Source organism: Scardinius erythrophthalmus (assembly GCF_964197995.2).
Source record: "Scardinius erythrophthalmus genome assembly, chromosome: 11".
Classification (NCBI taxonomy): domain Eukaryota; kingdom Metazoa; phylum Chordata; class Actinopteri; order Cypriniformes; family Leuciscidae; genus Scardinius; species Scardinius erythrophthalmus.
Window position 1 is genome coordinate 24,821,504 of NC_138231.1, and position 21,311 is coordinate 24,842,814.

At 41.4% G+C, this 21,311-nt stretch overlaps 1 protein-coding gene across 1 annotated transcript in view; it reads right to left on the minus strand.

Annotated features, from left to right (window-relative positions):
- LOC308698974 (exostosin-1) overlaps nucleotides 1-21,311 on the minus strand; it is a gene marked incomplete at its 5' end in the record, with an annotated part of 490,507 nt that overhangs the window by 101,365 nt on the left and 367,831 nt on the right. The window contains one exon of the mRNA XM_081379482.1: nucleotides 13,548-13,680. Within this exon, the coding sequence (XP_081235608.1) occupies nucleotides 13,548-13,680 (133 nt within the window). The remainder of the gene's footprint in view (nucleotides 1-13,547; nucleotides 13,681-21,311) is intronic.

Sequence of the window (21,311 nt, forward strand, 5' to 3'; positions counted from 1 at the left end):
TGAAATCAGTGTCTTATTTTTACCCGATTTGCTTCAAACTTTATGTGTACAATGTAGACACACGGCAGATGTAAACCTGTGAAAGGATTATTGATATCTTAGATACTGTTGCCGTGGCAACGCATCAAACTTTAATATTATTTTTTGATGCTTTTGAGACTCTTAACATACTTGAAATTGCATGAAACTCAACAGACACATCACATTTATTAGCCCGTAGACATGTGCAAAGTTTCAGAAACGGGCGTGGTGGAATGGCTCAGTAGCGCCACCTTTAGTCAAAAATGGGGGCTTAGTTTTTCCTAGAATCACAAAACTTGGTATGTGTATTGTTCTCATCAAGACGGACAACTTTCTAATTTACATGAACCATCTCCGACCAACAGGAAGAGAGATATTTTGGTTTGAATGTGGATTTTCTGAAGAATTTTCTCTCCCTCTCTCTGTGTCTGTGTGTGTGTGAGGGGAGGGGGGGATTTGACTATTGCTTTTATATTGTTAATCAAGGTTTCAGGGGCTTTTGGGGTCCTTAACGTGCTCAAAAACTCTTGAAACTTTGCACACAGGTCAGAACCCACGGCCATCAGGGCCGGGCTGAAGCTGGTACCCGGGCGTGGCTGGGGGGCTCAACAGCGCCCCCTTGAACGGGGTTCTAAAACTTGATCCATATATCAAACACGCTCGCATGAATTAATATGAAACTCGGTACACATATAGATCTCATCGGGCCGAACAACTTTACCCCGGTCAAGTTTTACGCCAGCCCAACAGGAAGTCGGCTATTATGGGTTGTTTGGAAAACGCTTGCTGTGGAATGTGAAATACTCCTCCTAGAAAATTCACCGTGTCCCCTTCAAACTCGGTGTGCATGTAGTCAAGACTTTGAGGATGCTAAATTGCGGACGGATTTTTGATATCTCGAACGGTTTGGCTGTGGCGAGGAATCGAATTTATGGCGAGAAAAGAGAAACACGGAAGTGGAATAACTTCTGCATACATTAACTGATCTTGATGAAACTTCAGCAGTGTGTTCGTGGTAAGAGGCCGATCAGATGGATGTAGCTATTGTGAGTCAAAGTTATAGCGCCACCAACTGGCAGCAGGAAGTGTGTCACTTTCAACATGCTTTTGACAAAAGTGGGGGGGTTAGTTTTAACTACAGTAAAGAAAAAACAGTTTCTATATTGTTCTCATCAAGTCGGACAACTTTCTAATTTACATTCAATAGCTCTGGCCATCAGGAAGTCAGATATTTTGGTCTGAATGTGAATTTTTTTGCAAAATCAGCCTCTGAATTTTTAGCCACTCCTCTTAAACTATTTATTTTATTCGTACCAAACTTTTTCAACATGATGAAACTACATTATATATGCTAAATTGTGAATGGATAATAAATATCTCAAACGGTTTTGCAATGGCGAGGGATTAAAGTAATGTCCAAAAAGGAAACACTAAAAATCTTCTAAAAATGTAATTATATACCATTTATTTCTATATAAAAGAATACAAATATCACAACTAAACCCATTTTATTCTGTTTTTGCAATTCAAGAAGAATGAAAAAGTTAAAACAGGCTATTTAGTGCTATTTGGTTCAACAAAAAAGCAAACATAGGGCTATACTGCCCTCTTGTGTCCAAAAGGACATCAAAATAGTATATAAAACTTTTTACCAGGTAGGCCAATATTGTATTTAAATATACATGTATTAGGTATGTGTCTGAGGATATTTTCCCACCGGTTAATCGACGTGTGACACGAGTGGGTGCTTTTAAATCGCTAATATAATAGTGAAAGAAAAATAATGATAATGTTGCACACACAAATCACACACATGTGGTAAAGAATGATGCTTTTAAACAACACTAAACCGCCATTAGGTGTCGCCAGGCATCCATCTTAATAAGCGAGTCATTGATTCATTCGTTCAAACGATTCGTTCGAATGAGTCGATCATGATTAAGACAGATGTTTATGGATTGATCATTCAATCTTTGAGTCAACCGATTCGTTAAAAATGCTGAATCGTTCAGTTATGAGAAAACACGTGATGGTTCTGCCGTGATCTTTGTTTAACTATTTTCGCTGCTGAAACAGAACAAAAACAGTCAACATTGCATCTAAAATGTAAGTGACTTAATTGTAACTGTTTATTAACCTGTTGTATGAAATCTAGGGGTGGGAGAAAAAATTTATTCTTAGATGCATCGCGATGCGGACGTGGACGATTCTGAATCGATTCACAAATGTCAAAAAATCGATTCTCTAAAAAAATATTTTTCTAATAACGTAATATTGACGGAAGGCAAAAGGCGGAACTCTAAGCGGACGTGCGTGCAGTCTGTGGCGCGCACATAACAGAAGTTTCTTCTGCTCACCAAGGCTGCATTTATTTGATTAAAAATACAAACAAAAACAGTAATATTGTAAAATAGTATTCCAATTTAAAACATCTGCTTTCTATTTTAATATATTTTAAACTGTTATTTATTCCTGTGATCAAAGCTGAGTTTTCAGCATCATTACTCCAGTCGTCACTGTCACATGATCCTTCAGAAATTATTCTAATATGATGATTGATACTCAAGAAACATTCATTATTATTTTAAATGTCGAAAACAGTTGTGTACAGTCTTTGATGAATAGAAAGTTCAAAAGAACAGCATTTATCTGAAATCTAAAGCTTTTGTAACGTTAAACACTACCGCTCAAAAGTTTTGGGTTAGTAATAATTAAAATTTTATTTTTGGGGGAAATAAATAAAATAAATCAGTACTTTTATTTATGAAGGATGAGTTAAACTGATCAACAGTTACAGTAAAGACATTTATAATGTTAAAAATAAATATATTTGAAATATATGCTGTTCTTTTGAACTTTACATTCATCAAAGCATTTTGAAAAAAAAATCTGTACACAACTGTTTTCAACATTGAAAATAATAATGAATATTTATTGAGCATCAATCATCATATTAGTATGATTTCTGAAGGATCATGTGACACTGAAGACTGGAGTAATGATGCTGAAAACTCAACTTTGATCACAGAAATGAATTACTATGTAAAATATTTAAAAATTGAAAACAGCTGTTTTAAATTGGAATAATATTTCACAATATTACTGTTTTTGTTTGTATTTTTAATCAATAAATGCAGCCTTGGTGAGCAGAAGAGACTTCTCCTAAAAACATTAAAAATCTTACTGACCCCAAACTTTTAAACAATAATATATATATATATATATATATATATATATATATATATATATATATATATATATATATATATATATATATATATATATATATAAATATAGCTGCGAGCAGCGATTACGGACCCAAGCCGGTGGTACCGCCACCCCGGTGCCTTTAGGTAACTAAAGGCTCGACAGCGCCCCCTGGAATGGGGTCCGAAATCTTGGTCCATATTTCAAACATGCTTGCATGTAATAATATGAAACTCAGTACACATATAGATCTCATCGGGCCGCGCAACTTTCATGCTCTAAGTTTTACAAAAGCCCAACAGGAAGTCGGTTATTATACGTTGTTTGGAAAACGCATACAATGGAATGTGAAATACTCCTCCTAGGGAATTCATCCGATCGCCGCCAAACTCGTTGTGAATGAAGTCAAGACATTGAGGATGAATTCTTGCGAACAGATTTTTGATATCTCGAACGGTTTGGCCGTGGTGAGGAAACAAATTTAGGGCGAATAATGGGACACAGGAAGTGTGTTATAACTTCTGCATACATCATCTGATCTTGCTGAAACTTCAGCAGTGTATTCGTTGTAAGAGGCCGATCACATGGATGTGACCTTTGTGAGTCAAAGTTATAGCGCCACCAACTGGCAGCAGGAAGTGTGTCACTTTCAAAATGCTTTGAAATCACTTTCTTATTTTTACCCGATTCTCTTCAAACTTTATGTGTATAATGTAAACGCACGGCAGATGTAGACCTGTGAAAGGATTATTGATATCTTAGATACTGTTGCCGTGGCAACGCATCAAACTTTAATATTCTTTTCGGATGCTTTTGAGACTCTTCACATGCTTGAAAATGCATGAAACTCGACAGACACATCACATTTATTATACAGTAGACATGTGCAAAGTTTTAGAAACGGGCGTGGTGGATTGGCTCAGTAGCGCCACCTTTAGTCAAAAATGGGGGCTGAGTTTTTCCTAGAATCACAAAAATCATTCTCATCGAGCCGGACAACTTTCTAATTTAGAGTTATTAGCTCCGACCAAAAGGAAGTCAGATATTTTGGTTTGAATGTGATTTTTTTGGAGAATTCTCTCTCTCTCTCTGTATCTGTGTCTCTGTGTGTGTGTGGGGGGTGTGGGGGATTTGTCTGTTAGGAGAAAGTTGCTTTTATAATTGTTTTTCAAGGTTTCAGGGTCTTTTGGGGCCCTTAACGTGCTCGAAAACTCTTGAAACTTTGCACAGAGGTCAGAACCTGCGGCCATCAGGGCCGGGCTGAAGCTGGTACCTGGGCGTGGCAGGGGGTTTGACAGCGCCCCCTTGAACGGGGTCTGAAAACTTGGTCCATATATCAAACACGCTTGCCTGAACTAATATGAAACTCGGTACACATATAGATCTCATCAGGCCGAACAACTTCCGCACTCTAAGTTATTAGCTCCGCCCAACAGGAAGTCGGCTATTATGGGTTGTTTGAAAAACGCATGCTGTGGAATTTGATGTACTCCTCCTACAGAATTCATCCAATCACCTCCAAACTCGGTGTGCATGAAGTCAAGACATTGAGGATGCTAAATTGCGGACGGATTTTTGATATCTCGAACGGTTTGGCCGTGGCGAGGACACGAATTTATGGCGAGAAAAGAGAAACACGAAGTGGTATAACTTCTGCACACATTAACTGATCTTGATGAAACTTCAGCAGTGTGTTCGTGGTAAGAGGCTGATCAGATGGATGTAACTATTGTGAGTCAAAGTTATAGCGCCACCAACTGGCAGCAGGAAGTGTGTCACTTTCAAAATGTTTTTGACAAAAGTGGGGGGGTAACTTTTACCAACAGTTACAAAAATCAGTACCTATATTGTTCTCATCAAGCCGGACAACTTTCTAATTTACAGTCATTAGCTCCGACCAACAGGAAGTCAGATATTTAGGTCTGAATGTGGATTTTTTGGATATTTCAGACTCTGAGTTTTTACCTACTCCTCCTAAGGAACACGAGTAAAGTACAAATCCTATAATAAAAAATAGTTTAGCATCCAAATACATCGCAAATGTTGAAACATTTTTATTTTAATGAGAGGATTACATGAGCGCAACACTGCTGACCTTCGTTTTTATTTTTACATTACATTTAAAGGATTTGTTGTGGAATATTTTGAGTGTATCATAAAATCAGAATAAGGTAAGTAAATTAATATTTTCTGTCTTTTATATATACTGTGTGTATATTATATATATATATATATATATATATATATATATATATATATATATATATATATATATATATATATATATAAATATAGCCGCGAGCAGCGATGAAGGGCCAAAGCCGGCGGCACCGCCACCCTGGTGCCTTTAAGTAACTAAAGGCACTGGGGTTGCGGTGCCACCGGCTTGGGCCCGTAATCGCTGCTCGCAGCTATATTTTATTATATTTTTATTATTATTTAACGTTAGCCAGTTGGCAAAGAGTTCTTTGAAACGTTGTTCTTCAGTAAAGTTACTTAACATCAAAAAAGGTAGGCCGTAAATCTTTATTTACTGCTGGATCACATTTGGCTATACAGTATAATATTCTCTACAGCATGCTTATGCTTCTCTGTAATGGACAGTCTGTATTAATATTTGTGGGCATAATTGTCAGTGGTGGTAGTTATGTTTGAGGCCTATAATAAATTTTACCTAGTAGTGTGTGTGTATGTGTGTGCGTCTAGCAGAGACAGCGCGCATCAGAGAGCGCGCGTCAGAGAGAGCTTAAAGTGATATTGATGTTGGTCTCGGATCGGGTTCGGGCTGAAAAATTGCAGACGTTTTCTGGGTGGGGCCGGATTAGGGCTTGAACACCACGGGCCAGGTCTCCGTTAGGGCTGGATTTTTTGCCCCGTGCAGGGCTCTAAGCAGTATGCTAGCTGGAGCCGTTTACCTCCAGTCTTTGTGCTAAGCTAGGCTAGCAGTGGGTGCGTCAGACAGAGTTACAGCACGCACGGAGATGAAAAGGGTATGTATGGACTTATCTAACTCTGGGGGATACGGTGAAAAAGCTTAAGTCCCAAAAAGTCGGCGTGTTCCTTTAAGTCGAGTGGCCTTCCTTGACCGCACCTCACTCTGTGTGGGACGCATCTGTCTACTCTATCTTGCGATAACAGGATGCTTCCAACACTGGGCCTACAGACAGGAACCAAGGCTTCTTCCACACGATTATGGAACAAAGACAACATCTGCATGTAACCTTGATCGTTCGAAATGGGTTGCCCCTGGTCCTGAGCCACCACTCATTTACAACAAGCTAAAAGTTATTATGTTGAACGCAGCTGCCATGAGCCCTTACAGTCTCTAAAACTGCTTTACAGTGATGAGCTGGCATTGCTTGATTCTGGTCACTAGAATCGACTCGATACGTGCTGGAGACAGCTGTGCCCGTGCCACCATCACCTGAGACTGAACTAATAGCAGCCAGTCGTCTAGAAAGTTGAGAATCCGGGAGTCCTCCTTTGGAGTACCAGCTAGTACCAGTTGTAGAACCCCACAGAGAGATAAATGAGTGGCCCGATGCAGTTCTTTAATGCCGTCGGGCCCCACACCTTGGCCATCGTCCAGGTCCCTCAGCAGGTCGGCCTGGTATGCTTGCAAGATGCCCATTGTATGTACGCAAGTGCCCGCCTGACCTACCACCATATACGCCTTACTAGAGTTGGGGTACTCGAACTCGGACTCGAGTCCAATTTTGAATGAACTCGGACTTGTCACGCACTCGGGCGAATTTGTACTCGGACTTGACACGGAGCACTGGAGGACACAATATTTTATTATTCAAAAACGAAACGAAGCTACTTACATTGTGTTGTTTCAGCGTTGAGCATTGTAGCCAATCACAGACATGTAAATTACGCACATGAACGCAGTGGCAAATCAGAGGCGTTTTAGAGTCACCATGCGCAGAATTCGCTCAAAATGTTCAGAATCAGTGCGAGCTTTATCCTTTCACAAATCCCCTCATAAACAACAAAGTCTAGACGCGATGTAAATAAGAGATTTGCTGCAGTGCGGACAACTTCAGTGTTTATGACGAGAGTTTCAGTGAGAGTGCAGAACGCGGTAAGTAAGTGATGGCGATCTTTATTAGGGCCCGAGCACCGATGGTGTGAGGACCCTCTTGGAATTGCTCTGTTTATTATTATTATTATTATTATTATTCTCCGCATTGAATTGCATTTTTGAGGGCCTAAACATGCTCGAAAACTCACGAAACTTTGCACACGCGTCAGAACTGGCGAAAATTTACATCTGATATAGGTTTCAGAATTGGACGGGGCAAAACGGCTCGATAGCGCCACCTATAAAAGTTCAACGGAGTGCGCCTCCCGCAACGTTCCACGTACGTGCACGAAATTCGGTACATACATGTAATGAACTAATACCTACAAAAAAGTCTCTTGGAGCATAGCCCTAAACACAACAGGAAGTCAGCCATTTTGAACTTCCTCTCAGATTTTTGTGCAGTTTTTGACATTTTCAGGCCTCGTACTTTAACGAACTCCTCCTACAGTTTTAATCTGATCATCTTCAAATTTGGTGAGTGTAATCTTAAGGCCTTTGCGACGTTAAATTGCGAAGATCTTGAGTTTTCGTCAAAGGGCGGGTCCTCGGCGGCCTGACAAATTTCGATGTTTCGCCATGAAACAGGAAGTTGCTGTAACTCAGGCATGGAATGTCCAATCTGCCCCAAACTTCACACTTTTGATAAGCGTTCTGTCCTGAACACATGACCATGCTCATATTCAGTTACAGTCATAGCGCCACCTGCTGGCAACAGGAAGTGACATGTTTAACACTGTTATGGACTCCTAATAACATATAAAAAAGTGCCAGCAAGTGCTAAACATGCTAACAACATACTAGAAGCATGCTAAAACATGCTAGCAAACTCTTAGCTAAGTGCTAAAGCATGCTATTATTGCAATTAAATAGGAATTTGCTGTAACTCAGGCATGGAATGTCCAATCTGCCCCAAACTTCACACTTTTGATAAGCGTTCTGTCCTGAACACATCTACATGAGAACATTCAGTTATAGTAATAGCGCCACCTACTGGTAACAGGAAGTGTCATGTTTAACACGTTGATGCCATTCTAGCAACATGTTAAAAATGCCATTGACTTCTAAACATGCTAGAAACATTTTAAAACATGCTAGCAATACTTAGCTAAGTGCTAAAGCATGCTAATTCAATGAAACAGGATGTTGTTGTTACTCAAGAAGGCAATGTCCAATCTGCGCCAAACTTCACACTTTTAATAAACGTTCTGTCCTGAACACATGACCATGCTCATATTCAGTTACAGTCATAGTGCCACCTGCTGGCAACAGGAAGTGACATGTTAAACACTGTTGTGGACATAAAAACATAAAAAAGTGCCAGCAAGTGCTAAACATGCTAACAACATACTAGAAAAATGCTAAAACATGCTAGCAAACACTTAGCTAAGTGCTAAAGCATGCTATTGCTGCAATTAAATAGGAATTTGCTGTAACACAGGCAAGGAATGTCCAATCTGCCTCAAACTTCACACGTTTGATAAGAGTCATGGCCTGAACACATCTACATGAGAATATTCAGTTATAGTAATAGCGCCACCTGCTGTCAACAGGAAGTGACATGTTTAACACTGTTGTGGTCTCCAAATAACATATAAAAAAGAGCCAGCAAGTGCTAAACAGGTTAGTAACATACTAGAAACATGCTAGCAAACACTTAGCTAAGTGCTAAAGCATGCTATCACTGCAATTAAATAGGAATTTGCTGTAACCCAGGCATGGAATGTCCAATCTGCCCCAAACATCACACGTTTGATAAGAATCATGGCCTGAACACATGTCTATGCTCAAATTCAGTTATAGTAATAGCGCCACCTACTGGCAACAGGAAGTGACATGTTTAACACGTTGATGCCGTTCTAGCAACATGTTAAAAATGCCATTGAGTTCTAAACATGCTAGAAACATATTAAAACATGCTAGCAATACTTAGCTAAGTGCTAAAGCATGATAATTCAATGAAACAGGACTTTGTTGTTACTCAAGAAGGCAATGTACAATCTACCCCAAACTTCACACGTTTGATAAGAGTTATCTCTTGAACACATGTCCATGCTCATATTTAGTTATAGTCATAGCGCCACCTGCTGGCAACAGGAAGTGACGTTTAACACTGTTCTTGACTCCTAATAACATATAAAAAAAATGCCAGTAGGTGCTAAACATCCTACCAACATACTAGAGACATGCTAAAACATACTAGCAAAGACTTAGCTAAGTGCTAAAGAATGATATTACTGCAATTAAATATGAATTTGCTGTAACTCAGGCATGGAATGTCCAATCTGCCCCAAACTTCACACTTTTGATAAGCGTTCTGTCTTGAACACATGACCATGCTTATATTCAGTTACAGTCATAGCGCCACCTGCTGGCAACAGGAAGTGACATGTTTAACACTGTTATGGACTCCTAATAACATATAAAAAAGTGCCAGCAAGTGTTAAACATGCTAACAACATACTAGAAACATGCTAAAACATGCTAGCAAACTCTTAGCTAAGTGCTAAAGCATGCTATTATTGCAATTAAATAGGAATTTGCTGTAACTCAGGCATGGAATGTCCAATCTGCCCCAAACTTCACACTTTTGATAAGAGTCATGGCCTGAATACATCTACATGAGAATGTTCATTTTTAGTAATAGCGCCACCTACTGGCAACAGGAAGTGACATGTTTAACACGTTGATGCCGTTCTAGCAACATGTTAAAAATGCCATTGAGTTCTAAACATGCTAGAAACATGTTAAAACATGCTAACAATGCTTAGCTAAGTGCTAAAGAATGCTAATTCAATGAAACATGACTTTTTTGTTACTCAAGAAGGCAATTTCCAATTTGCACCAAACTTCACATGTTTGATAAGAGTTCTGTCCTGAACACACATCCATGCTCATATTCAGCTATAGTCATAACGCCACCTACTGGCAACAGAAACTGACATGGTTAACACAGTAATGCAGTACTAACCACATAATTATTGTGTACTAAGCATGCTAGAAACAGACTAAACATGCTAGCAACACTTAGCTGAGTCATGAAGCATGCTATTATCACCATTATACAAAACATTTTGTTACTAACTTTGACATACTCTTACTATATATACCTCCTTAAATGTACATTTCCCAACCATGCTCTGTCTTCCTAAAGCCACCGAGTGTTGATGGCACGGGTGCGAGGGCCCTTTCATCGCTGCTTGCAGCTTTAATAATAGTTTTGTTTTTCATGCTTCTAGAGGACCAGTGGTTACATTCACACTGTAAAGTTTAAGGAGTGATAACTGCTTTTAAATGTGGGAGTGAGCCCGCTAAATTATAGTCCTGTGAGTCATGAAATTGCAATGATTTGACATAGTAACCATAGCAACATGAGGACGTGATAACCATTGCAACATTTTGGGTTCTAATAATGTTATTATTTTTGTTACATTTATACTTTAGTCATAAGTTTACATACACCTTGCAGAACCTCCAAAATGTTATTTTTATTTATTTTTTAATAATAAGGATCATAAAAAGGTTTTTCTTTTTATACTGCCCTGAAAAAGCTTTTTCACATTACAGATTTTTAAGTATAGCCTAGTCCACAAGACAAAATACAAACACAAAATACAAGACAAACTACATAAGCTTGATTTTTAATACTGTGTGTCATTACCTGAATGATCCACAACTGTTTTTTTTTTATTTTATTTTTTTATTGTTGTTAATGGAGTCCCTTGTTTGTCCCAAACAGTTAAACTGCCCAATGGTCTTCAGAAAAATCCTCCAGCTCCTGCACATTCTTTGCTTTTCCAGCATCTTCTGCATATTTGACTCTTTACTAGCAGTGATTGTATGATTTTGAGATCCATATTTTCACACTGGGACTCATACACAACTACCGGTAATACAGACACTGCAAACATTCAGTGATGCTCAAGAAGGAAACATCCATTCAGAGCCAGGGCGTGTAAATTGGTGTAAATTGTTCTTATTTTGTTTAAAAGTTCATTAATTAATTTAATACTGCCCTTCAGAGGCTAAATACGATATTAACATGTCAAGAAAAATGTACACATCACCATCTTCTTGCTCAAACGTTTACCCCTGGCTTTTAATACATCATGTTGCATTCTTGAGCATTACCTTGCAGATTCTGAATAATGTGACCAATCATAATGCAGATATCCACCATTTTTGTCTGACAAACAAATCAAACCAAAACCAAAAGGTGTGTATTGACATCTTTTTGCATTTCTAATGTTCATTCATGTTTAAATCGTGCTATAACTAAAATAGATGATCAGTTCACATGCTGCTTGAACTAGCGCTATACAGTAAAGCACCACAAAATGGTATTTATTGTTTGAATTTTACAAAAATTACTCAATTTTAAAGCTGAGACTTTATTTTATACCAAAAGGAACCTGCTGTATCTTGTCTGTTGGCGCATTGTCAGTATCCTCTTTACTCCGCAATAAATTTTTCACTGTGTGAGAACATGATGTGTGGAGTGAGAGCGGAATGGCTTGTCAGACGTAGCAACGGTAACTAAGAGGGGCGGGTCTTTGTGAAAGGTCAATTTCAAATCATTGAAATCTTTGTGGACTCGGCCGGACTTGATTCGAACTCGGATGTTAAGGACTCGGACTCAAGTCCGACTCGGGCCCATTTGGACTCGGACTTGGACTCGGACTCGATTGGTAAGGACTTGGACTTGACTCGGACTCGACAAAGGTGGACTCGGACCCAACACTACGCCTTACCCACCAGCTAGCATGTTGATGTCACCCAAATCTGCCGCATTGATGCTGAGTACGTCCAACTCCTCAGAGCTGGACAAACCCAACATCAAGCACTCCAACTAGAAGCCGCAGAGCGAGCTTCCGTATCCCGAGTCTGAGCACTGGAGCAGGCGGTTGATAGCTGAGAAAGGTCCAAAGCCATCTCAAACACCTCCTCCACTAGCTCCATCTGCGATCCCCACGAGTGAAGCCGCATGAACGGTGGGGAGCACAAACCTGGCTGCTTTCATCAAACAAAGCCAGGTGGGAGTGAAGCGTTCTCAAAGGAAGCCGTTCACATTGCGCTCAGTCAGCCCCCTAGAGAGCTGATTGTGCGTGCTCTGCTCCCAGGCAGCTTACACAAAAGTCGTGTGTATTCCCACCCGTGATGTAACGTGGGAAGGGAGGAACACACTTCTTAAACTGCTGCTGCTCACTCGTCATTTCATTCACTAATAGAGCTAAGCTTTTGTATGGCCTAGGGGACAAACAAACACCAAATAGCGTTACGTGTTACGCCATCACATGTAACGGGGCGATGCAGCGCCAATCAGAATTGGACTAGCTGACACTGTCACACTGAAGGCATTCCCGAAAGTGTCGTCATATGACGCAGCGCGAGTTCCCTCGAGAGGGAACAGTACATTTACAGACTTTCCAAGCTCATGTTTTAATTGACCACTCACTGGCTTCAGAACAACCACCCTGATGTGGCAGGAAATTATAAATAATAATAATAATAATAATAATAATTCGCAGAGCTGTGAACAAAGGAATCAAGCATTGTGTCATTGTGTATGCAAGCCTCAACATCTAAAACATTTTCAAAGAAGACAGGGACACATCAAACCATCGGTGCAATCCACTGGCCATGTTGGATGATATCTCATTACCTAATAAACAGCATGTATTGCAGGTAGCCGGATTTATAGTGTTGCCCAGGCAGAGCGAATCACACCGTATATCACGGCACAGTGAAGTTCTCTCAAGTTATGGCCACAGACAGGGAGTCTAAACTGCCCTGTCATCAAAATTATGGAAAGTGAGACTAACAACACCTGTGACAGCAGTGTATAGACCATCTATCACTTCTGCAATACAGATTTACTGCTGACATGTGAAGCCCAGGGACAAATCCATCACAAACCCCTACATGAGCATGCAAACACACAGGCCATGCTTAGGGAGGAATATGGTGAACACATATGTTCACCATTCACTATGAGATTACACACACACACACACACACACACACACACACACACACACACACACACAGATAGACTGCTTGGAGGGAAACCAACATCTATCTGAGTTATGATTTCATTTTCACTGCAACAAAGTTTTACGGCATTGAGCTGGAGGTGGTGAGGAGATGCACACACACACACACACACACACACACACACACAGACACACACGCACACACACACACACACACACACACACACACACACACTCACCGAGTGTCGAGTAGTAGAAGGGGAAGAGGGTGAGGTCGCTGGAGAACTCAGGAAGTGCGTAGAGTCCTCCAGGTAAAGAATTCCACATCATCCTGCTCCTGGTCATGTGTGTCCGTATCCGGTCATGGATAATCTGCAAAAACAACACATACATTACTATTAATATACATTAAAACATTAATATACATCAGTATTTACAAGTTACAATTACCATTATAGCTGCGATTAACAAATTATGAAAAATGTTGTGATTGTCTGTTCTCGATATTTCATAATTGTTTTTGCTGTGGTTAAACATTGTAACCAATCACAATCAGTTTCTGTGTTTCAGAGGTTCATCCCTCGTCGCCACAAGTGCCATGCCATCTATGTCTGGCTTCTCATACGAGCAAGAACAGGAGAGTGTTGCTGCTCGAATGAGTGAGTAAGTAATAAGGTGAACATGATTTCACTGTGTGCAGCATGTTCCTGGATTAATATCTTTGTTGATCCTGGAACAACATTCCAATCAACCAATCAGATTTGATGGACAAGTTTACAGTTTATGTCAAGTTTAGGCTTACAGCCAGGGTTATGTGCCTCTACATCAGTGTTATTCACCTATTATTTCCCTATGATTTTAGGGATAAGTTATGGGTAGGGTTAGGTCTAGGAATTTTTTTTCAGACAGGGTTGTTGTTCCAGGATTAACAAAATGTTAAATTTAGGAATGTCTTAATCTGCAAAATCATGGTGACCGAGGTATAAGCAGTCGGATCGGTGCTTTGGAATTAGTTTGGATTTTCAAGATTTGCTGCTCACTTGCAATGTAGAGTCTATACCTCTCTGATATTTCCTTCTTTTTTTCATGTTCAAGGAAAAATGGTCTCCTACATGTTTGTCTTTAAGAAATACTATTATGTTATGTCTACTTAAATAAAAACTTGTGTGTGTGTGTGTAGAATTTACACACACCTAAAAAAAAAAATCAATTTTATTTAGCAATTGAAAAAAGTCAAAGGAGTTTTTTGAAGGTGTTTAAAATTGTATGATTTCATTAGTTATTAAATTTAGAAGTAGTCTAAGTTTATGTTAATTTTAAATTAAACTATTGTAAACTATTAACTGTAAAAAAATGTTTTAGTATGTAATTAACATTAACATTGTATTGCTCATTGTTAGTTCATGATACTTTATACATTAAATTATGTTATTTTACATGGCTCTCTCAAATATTTTATTCTGATTGGTCAGTCACAATGTATTGCAACAATGTATAATGACCGCTTATCCAGTTATTTGAGGCCAGTGTTGTAGAATTTGGTGTAACACACTGCAGTCACTGTGATTTTGCCAAGAAAGACCTGTTCCTGAAGCTCCTGAATCAACATTACTGTCCGAAAATCTATTGCTAACCATTTCCTTACCCCTAAACCTAACCCTAACCCTATCCATAAGTTATCCCTAAAATCAGATGGAAATGATAGGTGAATGACACTGATAGGTGAATGTGGAAGCACCTAACCCTGGTTATAAGCCTAAACTTGGTATAAACTATTTAATGAGACCAGAGGACTTTATTATTAATATAAGGCCTACAGTAATATAGTGCTGACGTGTTTGTCTTGTTACTAGAATGGTTGTATGGCAAGCAGGGCAAGGCTGAGAGCCGTGGGAAGGGAGCGAGGCTGGTGGCACGAGTGCTAATGAGCGTCACCTGTGCACCACACCGGTCTCGAGTCCCACGGAGGAACTCCGGAAGGAGTGACGATAGTGAAGGAGAAGAGAGGACCAGACCTAGGGCCTCATGTAAACCTTCGATAGATTTCATCCTAAAAGTGTGCATTCGCACAAAAGCAAGATTTTGCATACGCACAACAGTTTTCAGATTTATAAAACCATGCATACACCAGAACCTGCGCAAAATTCCGTTTATAAAACCCAGTCAGCAGAAGATTGCGCATACATGCGTCTCTACCCCATCTCCTCCCCGAAATAACCATATATGGAGCTCACACTTCCTCGTTTTACTATGCATAATGTCATCTGCATATAATTTCCATGCATATTCCCATACATGTGATAGCATGTTTAACACAAGACATTAGGAAAATATTAGATAAGGACTATGTGCCGTCGCATTACATTACTAAAACTCTTTCAGTATCCTTGCCTTGTTTTAGAATAAATAAATCAATATTGTATATAATACATTTCAGAGAAAGTTTTGAGAGAAGAGTTATTCTGAGTTATTACACTGGCCAAATAGTAGGCCATTTTTAATTGCTTTAAGCAAATTAAATTTATGCAATTTTGCCTATGAGCTAAACATATATTTTAGGATGGTTTATTGTTAATGGAAACAGATGGGCCTTATTTTTTTGCAGTGTAAATAATTGTCTGACTAAGCGTGTCACTGATAAAACATTTAAAAAAATGAAACGTGCATATCTTGTTTCCTTGAAATTCTATCCTTCAAATACAATAGTATTTTTCATAATACTGGGAAGACCCCGAAAATGGTTATCATTAGGCTACTGTCTGTCTGTGCATGACACCAACTGTGTGCAGCAGAGGTTCTACAGCCTACTGTCATTGGAGAAACTGGCCAATGGACCATTTGATCAAAAAGCGAGTCCTTCAGAGTCTGTCATTATACTGTCTATGTTGCTAAGCCACCTGCTTAGACAGGGTAAGTGTGCATCATTGATCATTATTCGTGCAAAATAGTTCTGCTATTTATAACACAATTCAAAGCAGAATTATCATGCGCCAAGCAATCCTTGCTGTAGTTAAAACATTAAAACACAGCATTCCACAGGAAAAGTGTTCAAAATCAGTGCATCCACTACAAATATTTCTATTTAAATTAATATAAAAATACTGTAACTTCTGGATAATGATTTCATGAAATTTCAGTGCTTAACTCTATTAATGAGAGTGGCATATTTAATCTAAATGTGTATATCAGATGTAAAACAGAGTTTAAATCATTCTGTTTACTTAATTTCTTCACTCACTCCAGTAAAAGAGTGTATGCACTGGACATATTTACGGATATATGCGCGGAAAAATGCTTTCGCACATTTCAATGCCTTTTTTGTGCATACGCAATGTTTATACATCAGGTCCCTGGATTTTATGTTGTGTTGTATTATGTTTTTATGCGGCAGTCGTCCATGAGAGGCTGCCGTTTTACTTTCGATTTGTTGTTTGTTTATTTGGTGATTTAAGTTATGTTGAACGTTCACCGGTTCCCACCTCCTTCTTCCCTAATCAACGAATTTCGTTACAGGTTGATTTGTACACTATAATGGATTATAAAATAATAAAAGGTAAGATTTTAAAACAGTTTCTTCTCAAATCAATATTTTATGTCCCCCTCATTATTTATATTGTGAAAAGCTATGCAATAAGTGATACGACTGTACATTATCCTTTACATATCCTTCTTGTTTGAATTTATTCATTCGTCTAGGCTAAAAGCTGCTAGTTAGGAGCTATATATTTTTCTCGCGTTGGGGTCCTAATTGCGCCGTCTGGGTTTATTTTGCGATTACAACTGGACATGCATTATCTATTACTGAACAAATAAAATATTATTGTAAAATGTCATGATTATAAAAAAATGTATGGCTGACCATCCCTATGAGCACATTAACTCAGTATTGTTCATTATTAGTTATAGTGATACCTAATGCATAAACAAATGTAACATTATTATAAAGTGTTACAAAAAAGATAGATATATCAACATAAAAATATAACCCTTCAAACTAGATGTTGTAGAAGCCAGCTGTGTGTGATTATGCCTCAAAAATAAAATAATCAACATGGCCGACTATCTTATCAGTCTTCAGAGGCAACGCCCAGACAACATTCTCAACAGTATGCACACAGGCCTAATTACTCAAATTAAAAGCATTAATCTCATTTTATTACAAGACTAATTAATCACAGTCTGCCTCACCCTCATCTCATTTAAGCCATAAATAACCTGTAACACACACGCATGCACGCACACATACACACACACACACACACACACACACACACACACACACCCTTTACTACAGAATGTGTCCTGAGTCCTTCTCCCACTGGGCTTGATTGGTTCTGTCTTTCCAGAGCCAATTACGATCAACTACAGTCTAAAACTCTCATGTCAGGGAGCATGTGTGTTTGTGTATCTTTGTGCATTTACATGCTGATGTTTTAATGTGCTGTACGTGGAGTGTAGGGATTTTGTCAGATCCACGCAGCAAGTGAAGCATCTTGCAGCTCTTGTGCAGTGGAGCAGGGAAATGAACTCAACGTGGCATATGTTCCTGAGGAAGTGCCAGTAAACCCGAGTCCACGGAGAGGGCATTTGATCTATGTGGTTAATTAGGCAGCATTTATTGCTGCGTACAAACACACTGTACATGCACGAGTGTTGAAACACTCATAGTTTGTCAACATGGTATGGTGTGGACCTCACGATGCACTGACTATCGGTCTATACAACAAAGTGTAAATGGTCCCCATAGTATGTTTTTGTACTAATTCTACTTTTTTCCAATGATCTTTGATGCTATCCTGACACCTATTGGTCTGGATGAATGAAGATTGCTTATTAAGTGCTTTAAGTTATTAAATTAATAAATGATTAACTGCAGCACAACTATGGTTCCCTTTCGTCCTGGGAACTCCGACGTGTTGTCGGGGGAGTTCCCTGATGAATTGAGATCACGCAAGGGAGACCAATTGCCTACGAGTGAATTAAAACGAGCCAATGAAAATTGGCATGCAGGATTTGCATTCCGCAGCCCACCTACCAGCGCGGGTATAAAAGGCGGAAGCAACGCATGCATAGTGCTTTTAGCTTCGGAGCCGACCTATCTTACGCTCTACGAGTCTGCTGTTTCGGGAAGGGATCTCTCTGTGTTGGCGTGACGGCGTTTCAGCGACCGCGCGATTTCCTGTCTGCCGGCTGTGTCTACACACTGTTAATTCAAAAGCTGTTTTCACAGCTGGTAAACGGTTGAGTGCGCACAGCGGGCTTGCAGTTTCCCCGCTGTGTTGCCACGTTGGGTCCCTGTGTGCTTCAGCACAATAAAGAGAGTACTTTCTTACTGAAAGCAACACGAGTGAAGATCGCGTCGTTTTCAGGATGACGTTTCACTCGTGTTTTTCTGGATGCGATCGTTTCCTGTCCTCATTTGACGGCCATGTTCATTGTTTCACATGCCTAATCAGTGCGTGAGGCTACGTTCGTGGGTGGTTCATGTTCTCTCATGAGTGCATGACCACGTCGGCACGTTGTTCGTCTCCCCTTTTTAAAGGCTCGAGCCGCTCAGCGTGCCGTGTGCCGTCGAGCGCCGGTTGACAGCGCGGGTTTTCACAGCGACCCACCGCGCGTCATTCGGCGCTCAAGATGCGCGGTCAAGATCAAGACTCGCGTGCCTCTATGAGGTGAGTCCCTTTGCTTATTTCCCAATCTAGTTTCTCTTCTGGTGCACCAGAAGAGGGCTACTTTGGCGAATAACATTGATGATCTGAGGGTTACAGTGAGCACGAACCACTCACTCCTCTAGCGCATCGCAAACATGCTGAGACTGTGTTCGTGGGTGGTTTGTGCTCTCTACATGAGAGCATGACCACGTCGGCACGTTGTTCGTCCTGCCTGAGAGCTTGAACGCTCAGCGTGCCATGTGTCATCGAGGCAATGGCCACGTTCACTGTCTTGCATGCCTGGTTGATGGCCATGATCGCTGTTTCACATGCTTAATCAGTGTGTTGACTGCGTTCATGGGTGGTTCATGTTCTCTCATGAGTGCATGACCACGTCGGCACGTTATTCGTCTCCCCTTTCTCGTAAAGGCTTGAGCCGCTCAGCGTGCCGTGTGCCGCCGAGGCTTTGAATGGGATTTTGGTCCTTCTCATGAGGGACCAAGCATTTCATTCAGGGCCCCAGGGGAGGACAGATGTCGATCGCTACATCGGAGAGAGAGCTGTTATACTCTGAAAATGATGCTGAGTTCCTACTGTATGGTGTGTTCTCGTGCTGAAGATTCAGACTTGACAGCCACACTTCCTGGGTCTAAATTGCCTGGATGCGTGTGAAAAATTTTGGCAGTATGGTAGCATTTTGGTGCCAATATGGCAAGCCAAACATGCCTAAATATGCAGAAGTTTTTCCTCTCTCACTACCCCTGCACATTCAGTGCACGTGGGTTGTTCTGATTCGGGGTGGAGCTGCGCTTAGTGACTGACCGTGATTAGTCACAGCGCTGGCCCTCGGTCAGACGATGTCCACACTGGTGGTCCAGAAGCGCCTCAAAACCAGCCCGCTCGGAGTTCGCTTCCCCCCAGCAAAGGGAAGGGAAACGACCCTGAGAGGAGCGATCCGGAGTATGTGATGTCTGCTCTTCGGGAGTGCGTGTCATCACCACTCCTTCCCCCGGGGGAGGGCCGGGTGGAGAATTTAATTTCTGTTCCGCCGCTGGTCATCCAGTCAGTGGTACCCAAAGTTTGAGCAGTCCACTTCCTCTGAGTCACTCACGGGCCCCAGTGCTCAGATGACAGTGAGGGCTACAGCCTTGTCACTCTCCTCTCTCGCTGGGTGAGGAGGCGGAAACCAGGACTCAATGCCCCCGGGCCTCGCTCCTCGTTTCCCCTTACGGTCGAGTCTGGCAGACCAGTAAGACCAGTCTCCTCCGTCCGAGAGGGTCAGAATGGCAGTGCGCGCCGCCCCCGAACGGCGCCACTCCCATTCCCCTCTCCCCAGCTCGCGGATAGCAGTGACGCAGCCTCGGCTGCGTCGCTCCTGTCTGCAGCTGGGCCCGGAGGCGGAGAGACCAGGTCACGAGGAGTCAGGGCCTCGTTCCTCGTCTCTCCCCCTCCCCTTGCCACCGGGCAGCCCACAGCAGAATGCCCACGGGCCTTCTCTGCCATCTGCCCACAGGTGGAAGCAGGTTGGTGTCAAGTTAAAACGCCCAGACCCCGCTCTCGGTCGCTACAATGCCACCAGAGCCAGGTCCCTGTCTTCCACCTCGCTGCCCCTCCGCGGGTACGCCGGTGGTTCGGGTGGGTTTGTTGAGACGGTATCTGGAAGCCTGGCTAGCGCTTCCGGGTCCGTCCCGATGGCTCATCCGCACCATCCGGTTCGGCTATGCAATTCAGTTTGCACGCCGGCCTCCCAAGTTCAGGGGCGTCCCCTTCACCCGTGTGCGGTCAGTGGGTGCCCCTGTCTTGTGGAAGAGATCGATGTCCTGCTGGCGAAGGACGCGTTCGAGCCGGTCCCTCCTGCCAAGATGAGGTTTGGGTTTTACAGCCCCTACTTCATTGTACCCAAGAAAGGCGGTTGGTTATAGCCAATCCTGGACCTGCGAGTTTTGAATCGGGCCCTGTACAAACTCCCGTTCAAAATGCTCAAGCAGAAGCGCATTTTCGAATGCATCCGTCCCCAGGATTGGTTGGCAGCGATTGACCTGAAGGACGCATACTTTCACGTCTCGATTCTTCCTCGACACAGACCGTTTCTACGGTTTGCGTTCGAGGGTCGAGCGTGTCAGTACAAAGTCCTACCTTTCCGGCTGGCCCAGTTGCCCCGTGTCTTCACGAAAGTCACGAAGGCGGCCATTGTTCCCCTGAGAGAACAATGCGTTCGCATTCTCAACTATCTCGACGACTGGCTCATTCTAGCTCACTCGCGAGGTGTTGTGCGATCACGGGGACATGGTGCTTCAGCACCTCAACCGGTTGGGGCTTCAGGTCAGCTGGGATAAGAGCAAACTCTGCCCT